Source organism: Teleopsis dalmanni, chromosome 2 (assembly GCF_002237135.1).
Source record: "Teleopsis dalmanni isolate 2A chromosome 2, ASM223713v2, whole genome shotgun sequence".
Classification (NCBI taxonomy): Eukaryota; Metazoa; Arthropoda; class Insecta; order Diptera; family Diopsidae; genus Teleopsis; species Teleopsis dalmanni.
In genome coordinates, this window is record NC_051847.1 from 76,034,110 (window position 1) to 76,054,740 (window position 20,631).

The 20,631-nt window shown below is 28.1% G+C and overlaps 1 protein-coding gene across 5 annotated transcripts in view; it reads right to left on the reverse strand.

Annotated features, from left to right (window-relative positions):
- The window catches only part of LOC119685022 (F-actin-uncapping protein LRRC16A), a 75,759-nt gene that overhangs the window by 27,624 nt on the left and 27,504 nt on the right, over nt 1-20,631 (reverse strand). For all 5 annotated transcript variants that reach the window (XM_038099192.1, XM_038099190.1, XM_038099191.1 and 2 more), the window contains exons 3-10: nt 13,455-13,505; nt 13,259-13,387; nt 13,068-13,151; nt 3,221-3,357; nt 3,058-3,147; nt 2,828-2,989; nt 2,658-2,755; nt 48-235 (exon numbers count right to left, since the gene is read on the reverse strand). In XM_038099192.1, coding sequence (XP_037955120.1) covers nt 48-235; nt 2,658-2,755; nt 2,828-2,989; nt 3,058-3,147; nt 3,221-3,357; nt 13,068-13,151; nt 13,259-13,387; nt 13,455-13,505 — 939 coding nt within the window. The remainder of the gene's footprint in view (nt 1-47; nt 236-2,657; nt 2,756-2,827; nt 2,990-3,057; nt 3,148-3,220; nt 3,358-13,067; nt 13,152-13,258; nt 13,388-13,454; nt 13,506-20,631) is intronic.

Sequence of the window (20,631 nt, forward strand, 5' to 3'; positions counted from 1 at the left end):
AAAATTTTATTATATTAAATATGTTTATTTAATTAATTAATACTTACAGTAATATCATCCTTGAGACTATTGCCACTTAAATCTAAATATGTGAGCGAATTCGAAATACTTTGATTTAAAGATAACGAATGTGACATTTGATTGACTCCTTTCGATGTTAGACCACAATGTGCAAGTGCTAATTTGCATAAGCCCTTGGATACTTTGGCAATGGGACCGGCAAGGTGTATAGCACCTATTAAAATTTTGCGTACAATTTAATTACATATTTGTTTTTTTATTTAATTTAAAAAATTTAAGGCAAAACATTCAAAAATGTTAAATAATGAATTAAAGAAGAATACTTTATAATGTTGTTAATGGATATATACATATTGAGTTTTAAGTTGTGCCAATGATATGATATCTTCTTAATTTCATTAAAAATAAAAATGAATTTTTAGTTAAAAACGCTATAAAAAAGCATATTTTATCTATAATATATAACATTAAGTTATCAAGCAAAGTTTTAAGCGTTTTGGCATATTTAAATTATCCGTGTTTTATTTGGAACGCATATGCGCTTAATTACGAAAAAAGTTGCCAATTACATTTTCAATTTTTAAAGTGTTTCCACCAAAGTGTATTACAAGCGTTGCCAATATATTTTTTCAAATATAATATGTTTTTTTTTTCAAACAACTATTGCATGATTTTATACAAATATTTAAAGATAATAAGATTTTTAGTCTCAGTTAATTTAAGATATAATAAATTTCAAAAATAAATATATTTTTTATTTCATGTTTAAATTTAGCCAAAACGCTTTTTAATAAAATATTTAGGAACAGCTATTTTATATGCTACATTTTAATTCATTTTTAATCTTCTTATTAGAATTTGCACTAAATTAGTTTTTAGTATTTATTAGTATTGAAATTAATTAGTATTAGTATTAGAATTAGTATTTATTACATAAAATATTACATAAAACGCAGTATTCTAATCAAACTCGTATCTTTGTAATAACACTACCTTTAATAGGACACTACGTATTATCTTTCAGAAAAAAAGACAACAGCCTAGGATAGCAAAAATAGTGCAGTATTCTAATGCAGTATTCTAATCAAACTCGTATCTCTGTAATAACACTATCTTTAATAGGTCACTACGTATTATCTTTCAGGAAAAAAGACAACAGCCTAAATTGTGAATTGTAAAATGTTTCATTACGAATTATAACCAATATTCTATTCATCTGTGACTCCAACTAACCAGATTGGCATTAAACTCTTGTTACAAGTTAGATTTAATCTCTAAATACACTTACACCGAAAAATGGTTGCTTTCTCATTACTTAATTGTATCTAATCCTAAATCTCAACATTTTTCCTTATTCCCAAGTATTGATATAGGGCTTTCTGTTTGCTGCGCCACCACAACATTATGAAATTATATTCATAAGTCTCCAATTACATTTTTTTAAAAATACTTATTAGTCATAGTCTCCAAAAGTTTCTCTACCTAATTAGCTACAATGACAATGCATAAATAAAACTCCACATAAACTCGTCTAGAAGACTTTTCAAGGTACTATGATACAATAGGACGAATGACATCTTCAGGGACCTCAAGATTGATCCGATCAAAAAATACAAAAACGATAGAGCACAGAAATTATTTACGAATACTGACAGATTTACCAACACCGCGTTTTCGAGTCTCAGAAAGATTACAGGCTCCTTGGGGAGATATGCAGATCTGAGGTCAATTATTGCTTAGTCTGATGAAGGAATAAATAATAATCCAGTCAAGGCGTAGAGAGGGGTTATGAAGAAAATCTCGCAGTTAATAGAAAGTAAAAGTGGTCAAGTGCAACTAGCCTCAATGTAATATTATATATTACATATATGTTATATATATATCATTATAAAAAAAATTATACATATATTTTGTAGTACATATTATATATATACTATATATTATATATATATTTCATATTACATATATTCACCTCCAATATATTTATATATGTTATATTTTAACTAATTAATATTTATGGGGAGGAGTTCAAAAACTATACGAATACCGAATAAATCATTATTTATAGTAATGCAATTTACTAATCCCAATTAAAAACTTTTAATAAATAGCTGCCATTACAAATTTATTTAATTGTAGTAGTTCAGATAAAAATGTTTAAGAGCTTAAAATGTAGCATATAAAATTACTAAAATATAAAATCTAAATTATACAATTATACAATCTATATATGAAGCTTTAAAAGAATTGAAATCAAAATTCTATTTAAAAGACTTGAAGCATTGATAATAAGAAATTTAAAATTTGGTAAATTTTTTACAAATATTTCTGATTGATTTCATTTAAATGATTGACACAAAACGATTAAATCAAACCTTGCACAATTTTTCCAAGTAGGGCGCACAATGAGCTTGCTCCTACATTACAAATAAAATTCAATTTAATTGGATTAAATGGATTTAAGGTTAGTAAAAAGTATTTTAACTGTATTTACAAAAGCAAAATTTTATGATAACAAATTATATTTTGGGGCACATACATATAAATTGAATATTAGGTTACTGTATATATTAACTTTGTTATATATTTAGTAATAAAATAAATAGACAATAATAAGTATATAAGCAATTATTTACCTTTGTCTTCGATTAAATTATGACTTAAATCAATAGTACGTATAGCGGGATTGTTGTTCGTAATCACAGAAACAGCTAATTTATGTAGAAAATCCGATCTAAAACAATTATAAAATAATATTAGTATATTTTCTAAATAAATTTAAAATAATAAATAAACAAAGAAATACCTTAAACCTAAGGCTTCCAAATGTAGCTCCTCCAGCCACATTGAACGCTTGAGCACGTGCAGGATTCGTTCTAAAGTTTCGTTTGAGAGTCTCATATGTGATGCTTTTAGGCCACGAAAAAATGTGTTATATTCCAAAGCCGAAACGATGGCCATTAAGTCTCTATGATGATATAAACATTTAATAATTAATTAATTATTTAATTATTTTTAATTATTTATTATAATTACTTTGGTTCCAAATGATCGAAATCACGTAAATTTAGTATGCGCGTATCATGTGACAAATATATCGTATCAATATCCCAGGCAACCTCTTCTCTGTAATATAAAATAAATGATATAATTATTATTATGATATTTCTCAATAGATGCTACACTTATAGATACTAACCTATAGGGCACACCATGGAAATCACACATGCAGGCATATTGTGTGCTAAAACCTCCGCAAGGACCAACATTACGCGGATCTGAGGGTCGAAATTCTTCTGAAAATATTGTTTCCCGTTCAGGTGGTTGTATATCAATCTATAAAATAAAGAAAAGTAAAAATTATTTTTCGTTTTGGTTTAAATTATTTTTTTTATAAATAATTAAACTTTTAAATTATTTTTTTAAATTTAAAATAATTGAAATATTTATATTTAACTTTAAATATGTATTAGAATTTCTTCTTAAATTTTAAGACTTCATAGTAAAAATTTGTTTAAAAATTCCATTCGTATAAAAACCTATAATTGAAGAACACTGTTAAAAAGCTAAAAAGAAGAATATAGTATAACTGATTAACCTTCTTTATAGAGCTATTAGGTAAATTTTTTAATTTTATTAGGTGACATAAATGGTCATTTAAGTTTTTTTTTATATATTAGTATATAAATATACAAACATTTATTTGTTTCAAAAACATCGATTTCATTTTTGGAAGAAACCATTATCTTTTCCCTCAATCCCTAAAGTATTCCCTTTCTAAATATGCAATTACACGATTGTAGTTTCCAGTTTAAGAAATATTGTTGGATCACCCTATGAAGAATAATCTGAAACTCTGTGATTTCATCGTTGTTGCATCTATTATTAAAAAATTTTGTTCTTAGAATGTCTTTTTGAATTTGGAAAAGTCGCCGGGTGCTATGTCTAAAGTACAGAGTGTTTGCGGGATTTTGGTAATGTTCTGCTTTGGCACGAAATGCTAAACAAGCCAAGCGAGATATACAGCAACTCCAAAACAAGTTTTACTGTTACTCACTTCATATGCAAAACATTCGTAAAAATGATTTCGCTTAAGTAGACATTCCTATTTTTCTAGCAACTTATTTTTTTTAAAGATCATTATTCTATTTACAGGTATAAATTTTATTAAATTTTTTATTAGTTAACATATTAGGTTGCCGATATTATTGTACTCACTTTCAACTTAGTAGATTTTTTAATAAGAAAAAATCCAAAATCTTTTGATTTTGTTATAAAGATTCAAACGCAATCGGACTATCAGATACCAATAGACTCTGGAAAATGCGATTTGATGCTGTTTATGGACTTGTACTTATAAAAAATGAAGAAAATCGTAATATCGCCGTCAATGGTAACTGAACAGAGCATCTTTGGAACAGAGCCAACGATTTCACAGGTTTCAAGAGACTGAGCTATAAGATATTGTCAGAGAAATCTATGAAAATTAAAGTAAGTATTCGATAACTATAGTATCTCCAAAAATGGAGTTTTTTGGGGTTAAATGTCTCTAGAAATATTTGAAATCATTGATGCATGCGAACGATATTTGTTAAATAGTTGCAATTATAGTTATTAAATAGTTGCAAGCAGACATTAAGTGCATACTTCGAAAACACAAGGGTATCTTTGAAAAAATTATAAAAAACTATGGCTCCATAACGCAGAGTCTAAGAAAGATATCTCATCGATAATTTACCGAACTTATTTTTAATGACAAAAATTATATATCGAATAAAAATATACAACTCGTTTGCGTATTTGCATATTTATAAACAATGATAGTTCACCACTGTTCGAAAAATCTCTTTATGAAATATACTAGTTTCTATTAAATATAATGGTCACGTCCGTCAGAAAAATATGATGTTAAATTTACACTTATATTCATAAAATTTTGGTCTCGCCCGTGCGACTCGTGGAGTAACATTAATATGGCTTTCTCCGTATTTCGTTCCTAGATTAGGTTCATTAATATGAGAGAATATATAAATCATGCCACAAATAATGCCCCTACAAACAGAATAGTATTGACATTTAATAATTAAAAATAAACATATAATTAATTAAATTAATTATTCTACAGCTGGTTTATGATTTCGTTCTAATATAAACACAGCAAGTAAAATTGTTAATAAAACTTTCACAGCACATTAACAAAACTTCAGAAGAATGTGCGAACATAAAAGTGAAGTACGGCTTTGAGTCAGTTGGGTAAGGAGCGCTGACTCTGAGCTTCAAATTTGGCAGGGCACGAGTTCGATTCTTGGTACTTCCAGTCTCAAAAAATTATTAACAAATAACTAAATGTAAGTATCATTTTGGAATAGCACTGCGAACACTTGGGATTAATTAAATTTTTTTTAAATGCATTATTAGGTTTACCCATATACGAGTAATATTTAAATGCAAATATTCTCTTAAGTAGGGTGTAGTGTGCATTTACAAAGTTATTGCATGTACAAAACTATTTTGATGTTATTGTGTACAACTGACAAGAAAACTTTTAAGGCATTATTTTACTAGACACCAATTGACTTTTTAAGTAACTAAAACTTTTAGATATCAAAAACTTAGAGTTTCATGTTATAGCTTAGATGTTATACAATCGTTAGCAGAAAAAATTGTTGACTTAGTAAAACAGTATAAAGTTTTTCGATAAATCGCAATATTAGACACAAACACAAAAAACATTAAATATAAAAAAAAAAAAATTGTAAACAAGTAGTTAAAATATATTAAATTACTTAGCGAATACTTGTGCTCACAATTGCACTTAGATTAAATCAAGTATAAAATATCTCTACATGCCACTAATTAAAAATATATTCTGCTTGTATATAAGACGATAAAGTTATATATAGAAATTCCTAAAACAAAATATGGATGGAATTACACACATACACTGCATGCCCTTAGCTCTAATACTACGAATTTTGTGAGTCAAAGTCAAGTCAACATTTGTGCAAAGTTTTATTATAATTGGTTTCTAAGGACATTATTTCTCATTTGTGGATATGTGCAAATTTGACCTTTGTGTATATTTGCGTATTTGTATTGGTAGGACTACAATAATAAGATTGAATAGCCTCAAGTCAATTTCCAAGCAATAGATAAAAGTATGTTAAACTAAACTTATAAAAGTTATTATTGTTACAAATATACGAAAATAGAACACTGCAGAAAAACATATACTTTAAATATACATAAATATGCGGAAGCGATAGAAATTTGTTACAAAAAAAATTAAAAATTTATCAAAGTATTTTTTTAATTTTGACATATATAAGTACTTTTACGCCACCAACTATACAGTTGATTAATGGGTAGAGTTTAGATGATATCGAAAACTTTACTTGGTTTGAAACTGTCCCCTATTTGGAAGGAGGTACAAATAAAGACATATTTAGTAAAATTAAGAAAATGCGATATGAATTTAAAAAAGTTTAGAATATTTGAACCGTTAGCTTGCCATCACCATTACGAAATATAAAGCTTTTGACGCATACATAAAATCTATTTCGATATATGGTTTACAAACTTGTTTGAAGATTACCATAACATAATCAATCAATACCCACTAACACCCACTCATCCTACAGATTTTATTAACAATAACTAATGAAGAGCTGCGAGTACTTGTTTATGAATTATGCATGCTAAATATTCTATAGGTTTCGACCTATACCACTAATTAGCCGTGAAGATTCTTTTATTAATCAATGCCAGCCAAATAATCTACAGATCCAGAGGCAAACAACAATAACTACTGAATAGCTATGAACGCTCTTTTATTAATTGACACCTACTAAATATTCTGCAAATTTATTAAAGTTATTGGTCAGTGAGATGGATAGACACACTGGATTAAGTTTTGAGACAAGGTTTCTGCGAATTAGTTTGCGCTTAGGGCCACACTCTATAATTTTTGCATATTGGTAAGAAAATGAAAGATCAAGTAATTTTTGAATGTAATTGTGCAAACTCTTTTTCAACCGTTTGAAAATTTTAAGCAAAAATATAGTTTAATATATTATAAAAATTGATTAATTTTCAGAAGTAATTCAATAAGCCTACAATAGAAATAATAATAATTCTGTCTAGTTCTGTTAATGATTTCTCAAAAATAAGCAAAACTTCTCAGATCATAGCAAATTATTTTATCAATAGGTTTCGCGTTATAGACTAAAATGTGTACTACAACAAAAAAATACTACTACTATATAATAATACATAACTATACAACCGACATTCTTGGAAAAAGACTCGATGAGCGCAAATAAAACATGTAGTAGAGATAGCAACAAAAAGAAATGCTGCCTTAAGCAAACTAATGGCTAATACAACAGGACCCGTTGCGGAAAAACGAAAATTGCTGATGGCAACAGAATCGCCATCCTGCTATATGGTAGCGAAATCTGAGCAGACGCACTCGATATCGAAACACGTAGAAAAAAAATAATAGCGTAGCATAGAAGGGCGGCTCTACGTATCACATCAGCGTATTGCACTGTCTCGTCGGAAACAGTTTTTGTAATAGCAAGTGTAACTCCAACTGGTCTTCAAGGGAGTGCCAAGGACTATACAACAACAAAATATACCATAATATAATAATATAATATAATACTGTAATATAATACTATAATATACTATACTCAACAATTAGCAAGAGAAGATCAGGAGCAAATCATCGAGATGTGTAAACAAAAATGGAACTCAAAGAAGATGAACAGCTAGATTGATACCAAATATAGTCATCTGGCTCAAACGAAAATCGGGAGGCACAAATTACTATTTCATTCAGATACTGACCAGACTTGGATATTTTTGTAAGTACCTAGAAGGCCGACTGCATTTATGACGACGTAGACTGTGACACCTTCTTTTACAGTAATAGATGGCTCATCTAGTAAAAAATAAGACGAGAGCGAACTCAGAGAGCTGGCGAAGAATATGTGACATTGCAGATACCAAGAAATTGCAGTGAAAAAGTGGAGGTGTGGATGCAGATCGAAAATCATAAGAGCATGACATTAAAGAAACCCTCCTCGAACTAATGCGTAAGTCTTACGTGGTGCGAATCTTAAAAAGGGTTAGAAAACACTATTTTACCAACTTGTTGTCTTGTGTTAAGTTGTTAGGCCTGTGAAAGGAGTATAGATATTAATTATTATAATAAAAAAATGAAAATGTCATAAGTTGACCATTATTAGACCATTAACAAATCAAAATCTTTCTTAGTAAACTCTTACTTATACTAAATATTAGTACATAATATGTTAATTTTTATATTATATGAAGATATATAAAAAGTTTTCAACTGAACTACTTTTATTAAACCCACCAATAGTAGCAAAAACTTATTTTTAATTATAAACAAATAAAATTGTATCTCCGTTTAATGCTTGAATACATACGTGATGATATTCGACCTAACTTTCATAATAATATCTTTTTTATTTAGTTGCTATTACTTTTGTTAAAATAAGTATCTATAAATTTGAAAGCTAACAAAGGGGTTTACCTTTATTAGCTCGTACTTCCATATGACGTCATATATGTATAGACGTCTGTTTCTATGAAAATATATTTTAATATTTTGTTTTCATAATGGAAAATCGAAATAAAAGCTCTAAGCTAAGTTCTCTTAATATCTAAATAAATGTGCGAACGAACCATTGTTGATTGTTTTTTGTACTCATGGCAAAAATACAATAATGCGCCGTCTAGAGTACCATATGTATGGGTATGAGGTTGCTATTGTTGGTTGTCGCTGTTGTTTATTTGTTTATCTGAATGTTGTTGCAATTGCCATTGTTTTCATGTTTATGTTAAGCTATTTAAAAAGCCTCAACACCTTTGGAATAATTAGCGTTTGCGTGGGTTAAGCATTAACGTTACAAGTTGCTTTGTAAGTTAATGGGTTAAGTGGGAAAAATGTAAGCATATTTACATATTTGTTTACATTTATTAGTTGTTAAAAATATTTAAAAGAATACTTAGAAAACGTTAAGAAAACAGATTAAGCTAAGAAGACATTGCAGATAATCATGAATAATTCATTTTTTGTAATGAAATACTTTTCGCTTTTAACATAGATCGAGACAACTTTGAGCAACTACTTAAATAGAGGTTGCTACTACTATATACTAATAGTTTTTATCTTCATATTTAAAAGTGTTATATTTTAATTCAATTATATTTTGATGTTAACTTCATCTGATTCATTAATAAATTTTAAACAAATTTGTCTGACAAACACAGATGTTTTAACTATTTATTAAAACAAACATAAAAAACATCTTCATAGAAAATTTAAGATGCGATTTGTCATTACAGATTAGCTGAATCAAATAAGGTATCCATATCTTAGAACAAACGAAATATACCTATATATGTATTAGAGTATAAACACTAAGTAAAACAGGAAATAAAAAGCATAATAACACAAATGGCAAAAGACCACAAATGCCCATACTATAAACGATTAGATCGTTACCTCTATAAACCATTTGACGTGCTGTTGTAATAGTTCAAACAGATAGAATGACATCGTTAATAGAGTGTTATCTCTTTTTAAAGATTTATATGTAATAACAAATATAATAATCAAACTAATGCCTGAAGAAAAAATAATCAATCACGAATCATTTTTTAATCTATATATATATATATATACATATATAAAATAAATAAATAAAGACCTAGCTACTCCTAGATGTATTAGACTTAAATTCGAGAGCACGGTTGCATTGCAGCAAAATTCTAAACAGACCTTCATCTGATATCTCCAGTGATCAGCGAAGCCTTCCTCGTACAGGAAGAACTGCCCCAATTGAGGCCAAAATATAGACATATGTAAAACAGGTACCTGTCAAGCAAAAATGCGTCAATTGCCAATGTGCACCGAAAATGCAAACCAACCTCCAACAATGCAACCCAATTATTGTCATACTTCAATGAAACATCTCTCAATTGATCACCACTTTGAGTTCAATTGATGTTTGACGCCGTCACATCAAATTGGCTACATTTCTTTACTTCGACCTAGACTAATCACAATAAAAATTCCACTCACTCCTTTACCTTACTAACATATTTCCTGAGCTGTGTTCGTATTTGTACACAGAATTTTTATTCACAGCTTATTTTATCCAAATTATCATTTACACTTAGTCGCCAGTACATAAGAAAAAAAAATCAAAGAAGTCGACTTGCTTATGCTAAGGAGGATGTCCACAAAAAATTAGACTTCTGGAACAGCGTCATATTCTCAAACGAGTCTAAATTCAATATTTCTAGCTTAGATGGCATGACTTACGTGCGGCGGAAACCTAATACTGAGCTCAAAACAAAAAATTTAAAAGCTATAGTAAAGCATGGCGTTAGAAGGGTTATAGTTTGGGCCTATATGTCAGCCGCTGGCGTTGGGAATCTGGAGTTTATTGACGGTAACATGAACAAACCAATGTACCACAACGTTTTGAAAAAAAATTTACTCCAGAGTGCCGTGAAACTGGGAATTCTTGAAACATTTAGCTTCTACCAAGACAACGACTCAAAATATAAGGCCGGCATCATACAGTCTTGGTTGATTTGGAACTGCCCACATATAATGAAACCGCCGGCGCAGAGTCTAGACATGAATGTCATTGAAAATTTATGGGCAATATTAGAACAAAACATTCGGTAATATACTATTTCCAACAAAGAAGACTTAAAAAAGGCAATTATACAAGAGTGGATGAAAATTACTCCAGAAACAACCCAAAAACTTGTAGGTGCAATGGCGAAGAGACTTGACGAAGTGATAAGAGCGAATGGGTATCATACCAAGTATTGACTTTGGCACCAAATTAAATTTCTTTTTGTGGATGAAATAAGCTGAAGCATGTAAAAATAGGAGTAGTTTTATAGTTTATGTTTATTATTTATTAAAAGAACATTTTCGGTATTTTTGAAGTCTCTAAATTAATAATAAATATTTTTCCTTAAAAATGGCATTTAAATATTTTTAATCGATGATATAGTTTTTCAGTAATAGCGTAAAAAATTTTAAAATTGGCATTGGATGAAGTAAGCTGAGAGCCACTGTAGATCTTTCCTGCATATTTTAAGTTATCCAACCTTCTTTTTTCTTCCAATCAAAGATTTAAAAAAAAGGCTCGGTCTAAATTATTATATTTACCAAATTAATATAAGGAATCTTAAGCTAGTATGTGAAGTAGGTGAAACACTATGTTAAACCCATATTAATTGGCGATAATCAATAAGATGATTTATATCAAATTAACAGCAAAAATGATAATAGATATCAGATTAATTGATGACGCAGTATGTGAAGTATGTGGACGATAAATTGTGACAAGATCCAAACCAAATTAATACTAGAAATTATCCCAATTCTTAGATGAATTCATCACGCAATATGTTAACTATGTCAAAGACTTTGTGTACGAAGTGAGTAGAAAGATTCAGACTAGTTTAATTCTATAAATTATATTAAATATTAGTGTAAGAGTCTTGTTATGGAGACAGTTATGGGTACTGCATATGTAAAATAGGTATTGCCTGCATAATGAGTTAAAAATTTAAAAAAATTGGATTATATGGAGCCACAATGACAGCTCTTTCGGCACCTCTTTAATTTATTCAAAACAGTGTTTATTACTAACAAATGTCACAATTCATGCTTTTAAGAAGTAAGTTATTATAAATGTGAGTATATCTACATAAAAAATATATTCTTGATGAAGATTTGTGTTGATGGAGATTTGATTCTCTACATAATATCCCTTCATACTCTCGATTAGCAAAATTGTCAAACTGCAGTGACTGTTCTTTATGAGACTGTCTGAAGTTTGACTTTATATGAAGCTTGAAAGACTTCAAACTAGGCAATAATCAGTAGAAATATTCAGACCAAATTAATGTCAAAAATTATAAAAAAATTTCAAAAAAGATACGTTGTGGATGAAATTTCATACCAAGTTTTAATAAATTTAGAGCACTTAATATAAAAAATATATAATTTGTTTATATAAAATATAAAAGAATTTATAAGAAAACTATAAATTCGTAAAATCATTTTGTATTTTTTTGGTGAAAGAAAGAAAGAAATAAAGTTTGAACCACTTTTTAATTAAAAACTGAAATACTTTTATATAATATTTAACCTATATTATATCAGTTACATAAAGGTAGAGTATGACACCATTTTAAATTGAATATTATTCCATTTTTATTTATTCTTTCATTGAATGACTTATATAAACGGCCATATATACATATGTGTAATTACATATATATTTTATCATAATTTAGTATGACCTATCATTCGTTACAAATATTGGGTGAAAAGCCGTTGAACTTTTTAAACATTGAATTAAACTTTAATTAAACTACAGACTTTTAGTGCACATGAATTTGTATGTACGCATTTGTACTGGTATCGGCATGGGCTTTATGCATTACTTAATGCTCGAAATTATGTGCGGAAATCTACTTTTATGCCGCTCATAGTACTTCATAGCCGAGGATGTATGTAAATGGAATTTTGTGCTCCCTGGGCGCAAAACATGCAGAACATGTTTTATATTTATATTGCGATACTTAAAGAGCTACTACAACATATATTACTAAATACTTAAATATGCATATTTTGCGTTACATGCTTGTGTGAAATGAGCTTTGAGTAGAGGAAAAGGTTCTTTCAGGATAAAAATTAACATTATATGAAGTTTGTTCAAACTTAAGGCACTATGTTAGTTGCAAAGGTAGTTCATGTCTTGTAAAATAATACAATTAGGAATTAAATAAAGTTTTTAAACATATAAGAAAGACAAATATATGTAGAAAAATTGACTTAAGAACCTGAAGGCACTTTCTTAATTAAATATTTAAATTTACGACAATGTGATTATACCATACTTAAGGGGAAAAAATTTTATATAATTTTTATTATAAATTGCAAAACTTTAAAAAAATTACACAGTATATAAACTTACTTTTCTTATTATGTACTTCAAAGGAACTGTGGGAAATATTTGTTTTATTGCCGATGCTAAATCTGTTAAAATGACATCAGCATTCTGTGAAAATTAAATAAAATATACATTAATATAAAATAAAAAGGGTATAATAATAAATAAAAATTCTAAAAAAATTATTATTACAAAGTTTTAGCAATAAAACGTACCGAACTAAAATTCCCCGCATCTCCTGTTGTGGCAAATGAATATGGTCGATCATTTGTAATGATGGAAAAATGTGTGGGTTTCTTACTCTCTACCGCTTGTATGTCTAAATAGTGAAAATGACACTCGATCTAAAAAATAAATAAAAACAATTTCAATCTAATATATATCTTTTTATTGACATGTGTATTAACTTACTTTTGTGGGCACTTTCGCTACTAGTAAATATATGCGTACTGGTGTGAAAACCTGCAATGAAAATATTAAATAAATTATTAGCAATTTTCGTAAAATATTAATTAAATATGCATAATTATAAATAATTTATTCTGCATAGAATATAAAAATATTTTAATATTCAATATATGTAGGTAGTAAGTAATACCAAATTAATTAAATTTTGTGTAGACAAAAATACATTTTATTAAGTGCAGCATATACAACAACAAAATTACTGTACTACACCGTACATATAGTCCTAATATAGTAATTCTAGTACAACAAAAACGATTATGGCTCGTATTAATAATCATATCATATAAAAAATAAAGTGTTAATCGAAAAAAAACACTTTTTTTCGTATATATCTGAACTATACACATAGTACCTAGTGCGTATTAGGTCTTATATATTTAAAAGTCTAAAAATATAATACAAAAAATTAATTTGTTAATGAACTTTCATAGTAAATTAACAAAAACCTTAGAGTGCCAACATACAAGTCAAGTACACTGACTCTGAGCTTCAAATTTGGCAGGGCACGATTTTAATGAAATGGACATCAGTATATTTTGAAGAGTTTTAAATAAAGGTTGGCTTTCTCAAATAAAAAATGAATATCATTGTTATATAATCGTATATATAAAAATATCACTGCATCTAACCAATTAAAAGCCTTTAGTAATATATGTATGTATAAGATTTTCTATTTAAATAAAAGTCTAGGCATAGAAATAGTCTATACTCTCAAAATGTGACTGAATTTTTAAAATTTAATATACGAGTAAGCTCAAAGTTTTAATTAATTTAGAATTTTTAATGTGGATTTAAAAACTTTCAGCAGAAATATATAGTACAGATTTTAATGAAGTTTAAAAAATATAGATGAGCTATTGACAACTTTAAATTAAATAAAAGTTGCTAAATTGCTCATATACATTTATTTTTTTAAAAAATAACATTAATTATAAATATCAATTAATTAAGAATTGATCCTTATTAATTATAGAATTATATTTACTTACTTAGTAAGTAAGTAAGTAAGTAAGTATTATAGAATTATAAGAATTTTAAAAAGAATTCAACTCGTCAAATTAACTAAACATATGTTTTCTTTATCAAAGAAATAAAAATTTAAATATATTAACTTAATTCGTAGCGAAATAGAAGTCTATTTAATATTCCTAGCTCACTCCCAGTTCAACCTTTGACACTGACATTGTACGTTTAAGAACAGTGTAGACAGACAGCTACTTATTTAAAAGATAAATAAAAGATTTACTGATTAGAGGGTGATATCCTTTGACTTGCGTGCTGAGGATTAAATACACTACAGTAATAATAATTAACCATTAATACAGCCCATCAATGGCAACGCTTTCTTGCACTTAATGTTGCAGTAACTTCAATCCATGTGAACACATAAGACTTTCAAGTGTTTGTTGTATATATGAGGGTTTAATACTATCAATTACCAATTTACTTTTTTAACCAATCAAGCATTAAATTCCTTAATCTTTTGTTAAAAAATGAAGCATAGTATAAAAAAAAAGCAAACGCATGTTTGTAAACTCGAAGGATATTCTTACATTATGTTTTCTCAAGTAGAAAACTAACTCAAAATATCAAATTACCGATTCAACATTATTCAAGGGAAGTAGAATATTTGGAACAATAAAAACAATGGAAATTGAGTTAAAGTTTTTGTAAAAGTAAGACATTAAAAATTTAATTAATTTTCTACAATTGAATTATTAAGGAAATAGGAGTGAGAAATTTAGAAAGTTTCAAAAGGCTTTTATCGTCACTAACAAGAGCAAACGTTTGCTTGACAGAAGTTGTTGACTCCATTGCCTTAAATGCACGAATAGAATCAAAAGCCTTACTAAATTATATTTCTATTTTTTGGAGTATAAGAAAACATAAGGTGCATTAGTACGTTATGAACTAAATAAGTGCCTTTTGGGAAAAAGACAAATTACTACTTGAGGAAGTGTTCTCTGAGTGTAAATATCAATTAAAACATTGATGAACTATATGAAATGCGAAAGTTAATTTAATAATTGATTCTATTATAAAACAAGTAAGCTATAATTTTGTCGTAGTTTCATTACATTTAACAATGAATAGTTTCATTACTAATAAATTATTTTATTTATTTACAATATTTTTTATCTATATTTCTAAATTTGCATAAAATACAATTATTCAGATTGTTAATTGAAATCGTGCCACTGGGATCCATTTTCAATATGCACTCTACGAAAACAATCAACATCGCAAAAAGGGTGTATTCAAATAACTTAAAGATCAATATCAGCAAAACAAAATACATGTGTTATCATTAGTCATAAAAATGTTTACAATAATTCCACACTGATAATAAATAACAATCTGTCGGAAAAAGTCAATAAAAGAAAATATCAACAGAACAAATGTTTCACATAGATATGGTTAAAGCTGTATTAACAGTTCCAAGAAGCCATGATTTTAATTTGAATTTATTAACATCCTTTAATAAATTATATGTGAAGACAGACACTTGGCACAAGTACATACAAGTCAAAAGAAGTAGTTGTGCAAAAACACTATAATGCTTACAACCACTTTTCAAACACAACAACCTTAGTGCAAAGAACAGAAAGCTGATCTACAGCCAGATAATTAGACCAGCACTACTTTATGGGTGTGTCGCGTATAGCAAAGCTGCCAACTCTACTATCCAGAAGTTGCTTAAAGCCATGCTCTCCAAAGACTCTTTAAAGTGCCATGGTACATCCGCACGAATGACATGCTAAGAGATCTTAGAATAGATCCGGTTAAAAAATACATAAGGGACAAAGCCCTGAAGCTATATGAGAAAACCAACAGGCTGCCCTACTTAGCGCTATCTAATTTTAGAGTAATCACTAACCGCACGAGGCGGTACGCAGATCTTAGATCAATCATTGAATAATCACAAAGCTTATGAGGAATACACAAATTAGTCAGTGAGATGGGTGGACTCTGCAGAAACCCCACAGCTATCAAAGAGTAAAAGTGCCCAAATGCATTAAGTCGGAAGAGGCTCAACATTAGACATTAGACAGTCTTATTGTATGCCATGAAAAATTGGGCGATCAAAATTTCTGAAAGTGGATACATAGAAATCTATTTAAAATGACATGAACCAATCATATATTAAACAGCAAAGCATTACGAAGATTTAATGCGGATAAAAATTTCTGAGATATATCAAACAGAGAATATTATACGTTTAATACCTTAATTTTTTGTAACCCTTATTATCACCTGTGAACTTATATTGTATGAAAATATTTTAGATAAAGAAAGGAAGTTATCATGACTCAGAAATATAAGGCAAAATGGATTGGAGTGTGAAATAGATTGGAGTGTAAAATGGATTGAAAAGAGATATCTTTTAAAATATTATTGAAAACACATAAGATTATATTTTTTATGTATGAATTTGTTCTATATGACCATTAACATTTGCTAACGAATTAGAAATAAAGAAGAAATATACTTTATATATACAAATTTATATATATATTTATATATAAAAAATAAAATCATATATAATATGAATAATGATGTTAGGCCAAGTAAATTAAATGTAGTAACCAAAATTCATGCAATTCCTATGCGTCCAGAAGAACGATAATACTTTATTACACCACGGTATAGTAATAAATAATACTATTGGTAAATATTTTTTTCAATATAGCGGCACTTGAAGAGCAAAGACTTAAATCCGTGCAGCTCTCATAAATTATTTATGTAGGTATTTAAAATATAAATGTTTAATAAAAACTGTTTATAGAACACTACACACTGATTTTTTTTCACTCATTACCTACCTTTATTAATAAAATAAATTGCTATATTGAAAATTAAAAAGACTCAAAGGTCATCGGTCCATCAGCTACTCAGGTGCATTCAGAAAATACGTTAAGTTATGCTGTTGATAAACTAGTGCCATGATTAAAACATACTTGTCAAAAAGGGAAGAAACTCGGAAAGAAAACTATCAATGGACTATCCATGGAACAGAGTCATGAACAATGATATATTTCTTTTCTTTGTGTCGATGAACATGCGGTTGAGAGATTCTTGTGATACCAACAAATTATTAAGAAAAGTTGTTTTCAGCAATGAGTAAATGGTGTGATCTTCCAAATCTTCTAACTTGACGCTTGTAGAGCATTTTTATGAAAGTATTGAAAACCATTGATCTATGCGGAAAAGACAGTAACCATTATTTTTTCTTTCAGAATTGTGAAAAAACAGCATTAGTCTGATTAAAACAAATTGACATTACTTTTAAAATATGTTAAGTGCATATTTTTGACATATGTTTTTTGTTATTTTGTGTACAACATGAAATATAAAAATTGTAAAAAAAAATTACGACTAATAATGATTTCAGCTACGAAAATAAATATGAAGTACGTCTTAAATACAGCTTTAAGGTTCAGCATTAAATATACAAAATAGTTATAGAACATTACAGTTTCAAAGATGCAGTTGCTAAAATGAATGTACTACTGATAATTGAAAACCCCAAAACTGCAAAGCTTTAACAACAGATGTCTTCGGTTAATTTTGCGCATTTGTTGGCCGAGTATGACCTCTAATGTGCGACTATGGCATGTAATTATTTAGGAGCCCCTCAAGAAAGAGAGTCAACAACGAAAATATATATATATATACACGTTAAGCAAAAGCAGAAATAACGTAGCACATGCAGCACTAACCTGGAATCTGCAAGACAGTAGAACACGACGACGACCACGCAATACTTGGCGTAGAACCGTAAACAATGAAACAAATAAATCGATAGGTTAAATGAGATATATCGCTCGAAATAGGCAAAATTGGAAAACTTTTGTACAAACTCTTTGTGAATAGGCTAAGTTTATACAATCAAATATTGTACAGAACATGCCATAATAATAATATTACTGATATATTTTATTAAATACTTAATAAAATATATATATATGTTTGGCTCATTTGTTTAAATTTTTTGTTTTTTTTTTGTATATTTAAATCCTATTTCTATGAAGACACGCCTTATAAATCTTAGAAATGTAAAACTGAGTGATTTGAAATTACTGTATCATATCTATGTACAAACTAAAGTATACTGAAAGTGTACTTATAGAATATAATTAAGTTTTTATTAGGTAGTCTTTCAGTCATTAATATCAGCGGGTACCTACTTGTAAAAACATTTGTTCTATAATAATTTTGAATTATCAATACATGAGACATCATCAATTTTTGCTAGTAACACTTAAACGTTTAGTTACTCACATGTATGCAAAAATATAGTATTTAACAAAACAGCTTTGAATTAAGTGAAAAACAAAGAACAAGAGTTCAACTATATACTTCAAAAATTCAATAGCAACACAATTACTCACTCCACCCTATTAACATATGAAAAAAATATTTAATGTATCATGGCAAGCTTAATTGGTGACACAATTAGCGAGAATTGAAATGGTATCATATTTCTTGAGAGGTATTTATTAAGCTATTGTATGTGGTGCACTATGACCAAAAGACATGCTATCCAAAAAAAATAAATCATGTTATTATGATATGATAAATATTGTATATTATGTACATATATCATATATACATGTAAGTATAACATATATAAAATTGTGTACATTTGCTGTTTTGGTCATCATATATAACAGTGCAGACAACACAGCGAAAGTAATTACATTATCTTTCATCTTTCAGTTTTTTCATTTTAATTTTTTGGATGAACTGGCACTCAAGTGTTAATAATATAATTATGAATCCTCTTATATCTTTTGATACTTTTGAATTTTCAATCAAATTAACTGTTGCAATATAAAAATTATGAAAAAGAAATTTTATTTTATTATTATTTATCTTCATGATTTTGTTTTTTTTTTTTTTTGGTATCGGCTAATGATTGGTACTATGGCTATTTTTTCGAAGTAAGACCAAAAGCTCGGATAATGCAAATTAAAAATTAATTAACAAAAATACAGTTTTTATTTAAATAAATATAAATCTAAAGTAAAGCACAAAATGCAAATAATTGAGGCATATTAATATTGTAACAGTAAAATTAAGAAAAATATTTGCCGTCTGCGGCTCTGTACTTCTGCACATCACTCCCCGTACTATCATTAATTAACACCAGCGCATTTGATTAGTGCCACTGAATATTCGTGTCGAACATCAGAAGTGGCTTTATTCATTTATAATTTGTGCATACCAAGTGTTAAATTTCAGCAACATGAGCTCTGGCGCATTTTACAATAACTTAATTTTTTAACAAATATTAACGCAAAGCAGGGGGAAAGCAGCTCACAACATTTTCATTTCATCAAAGGAATTTAATAGCCTGTGTTGGGCCATAGTCTCCGGCGTTGGTTTGGCATGAATTCAGAGTACACCGGTGGCATGGTGGTTATGTTTTGAACGCCTCAACATGCATTAGTCTTAATAATTAACCACAATAAAAATTATGTAAAGTTTTATTTTGTAAATAAGTATGTTAATCTATATCTAACATACATGATTTTTACAAATAGCTTCTCAAACGTATAATTTGTATCTTAAACAGAGCTTAGTGCATTTTATAATTAATACGTACGGAACGTATCTAATGGTGTAAGGTGCTAATATTTACAGATCTGTTCATCTGAAATTTAATATGCAATATAATATCAAATAACTAAAATATAAACTGTAGATTATTTTATTTTAAATTTTGATTTTCAACAATTTCTTTTCTATTAAATTTATTTTAATTAAATTTGTACCAGACAAGTTTAAGGCAATTTCAAAGTTTAAATTTACATTTTAATATATATAATTAATATTAACAACTTAGTTGCATGTTATACAGATATGTTCATTATATTGTTTACAAAGTGTTTGAATTTTAACAGTAAAAGTAGCTAAAACATTTTCAAATGTTTAATTACAGCATCATAAAAATTAATATTGCAACTTTCAACATAAATTAGCTGAATGGAAAAAAATCAGTATTATGACCAATAATGATCAGGCAAGATAGAATGTGTCGAACACCGGAGTAACTATGTCAAAAAACTGTAGAGTTAAATTTCCACTACTTTTACATAGTCAATTAATGAGTACA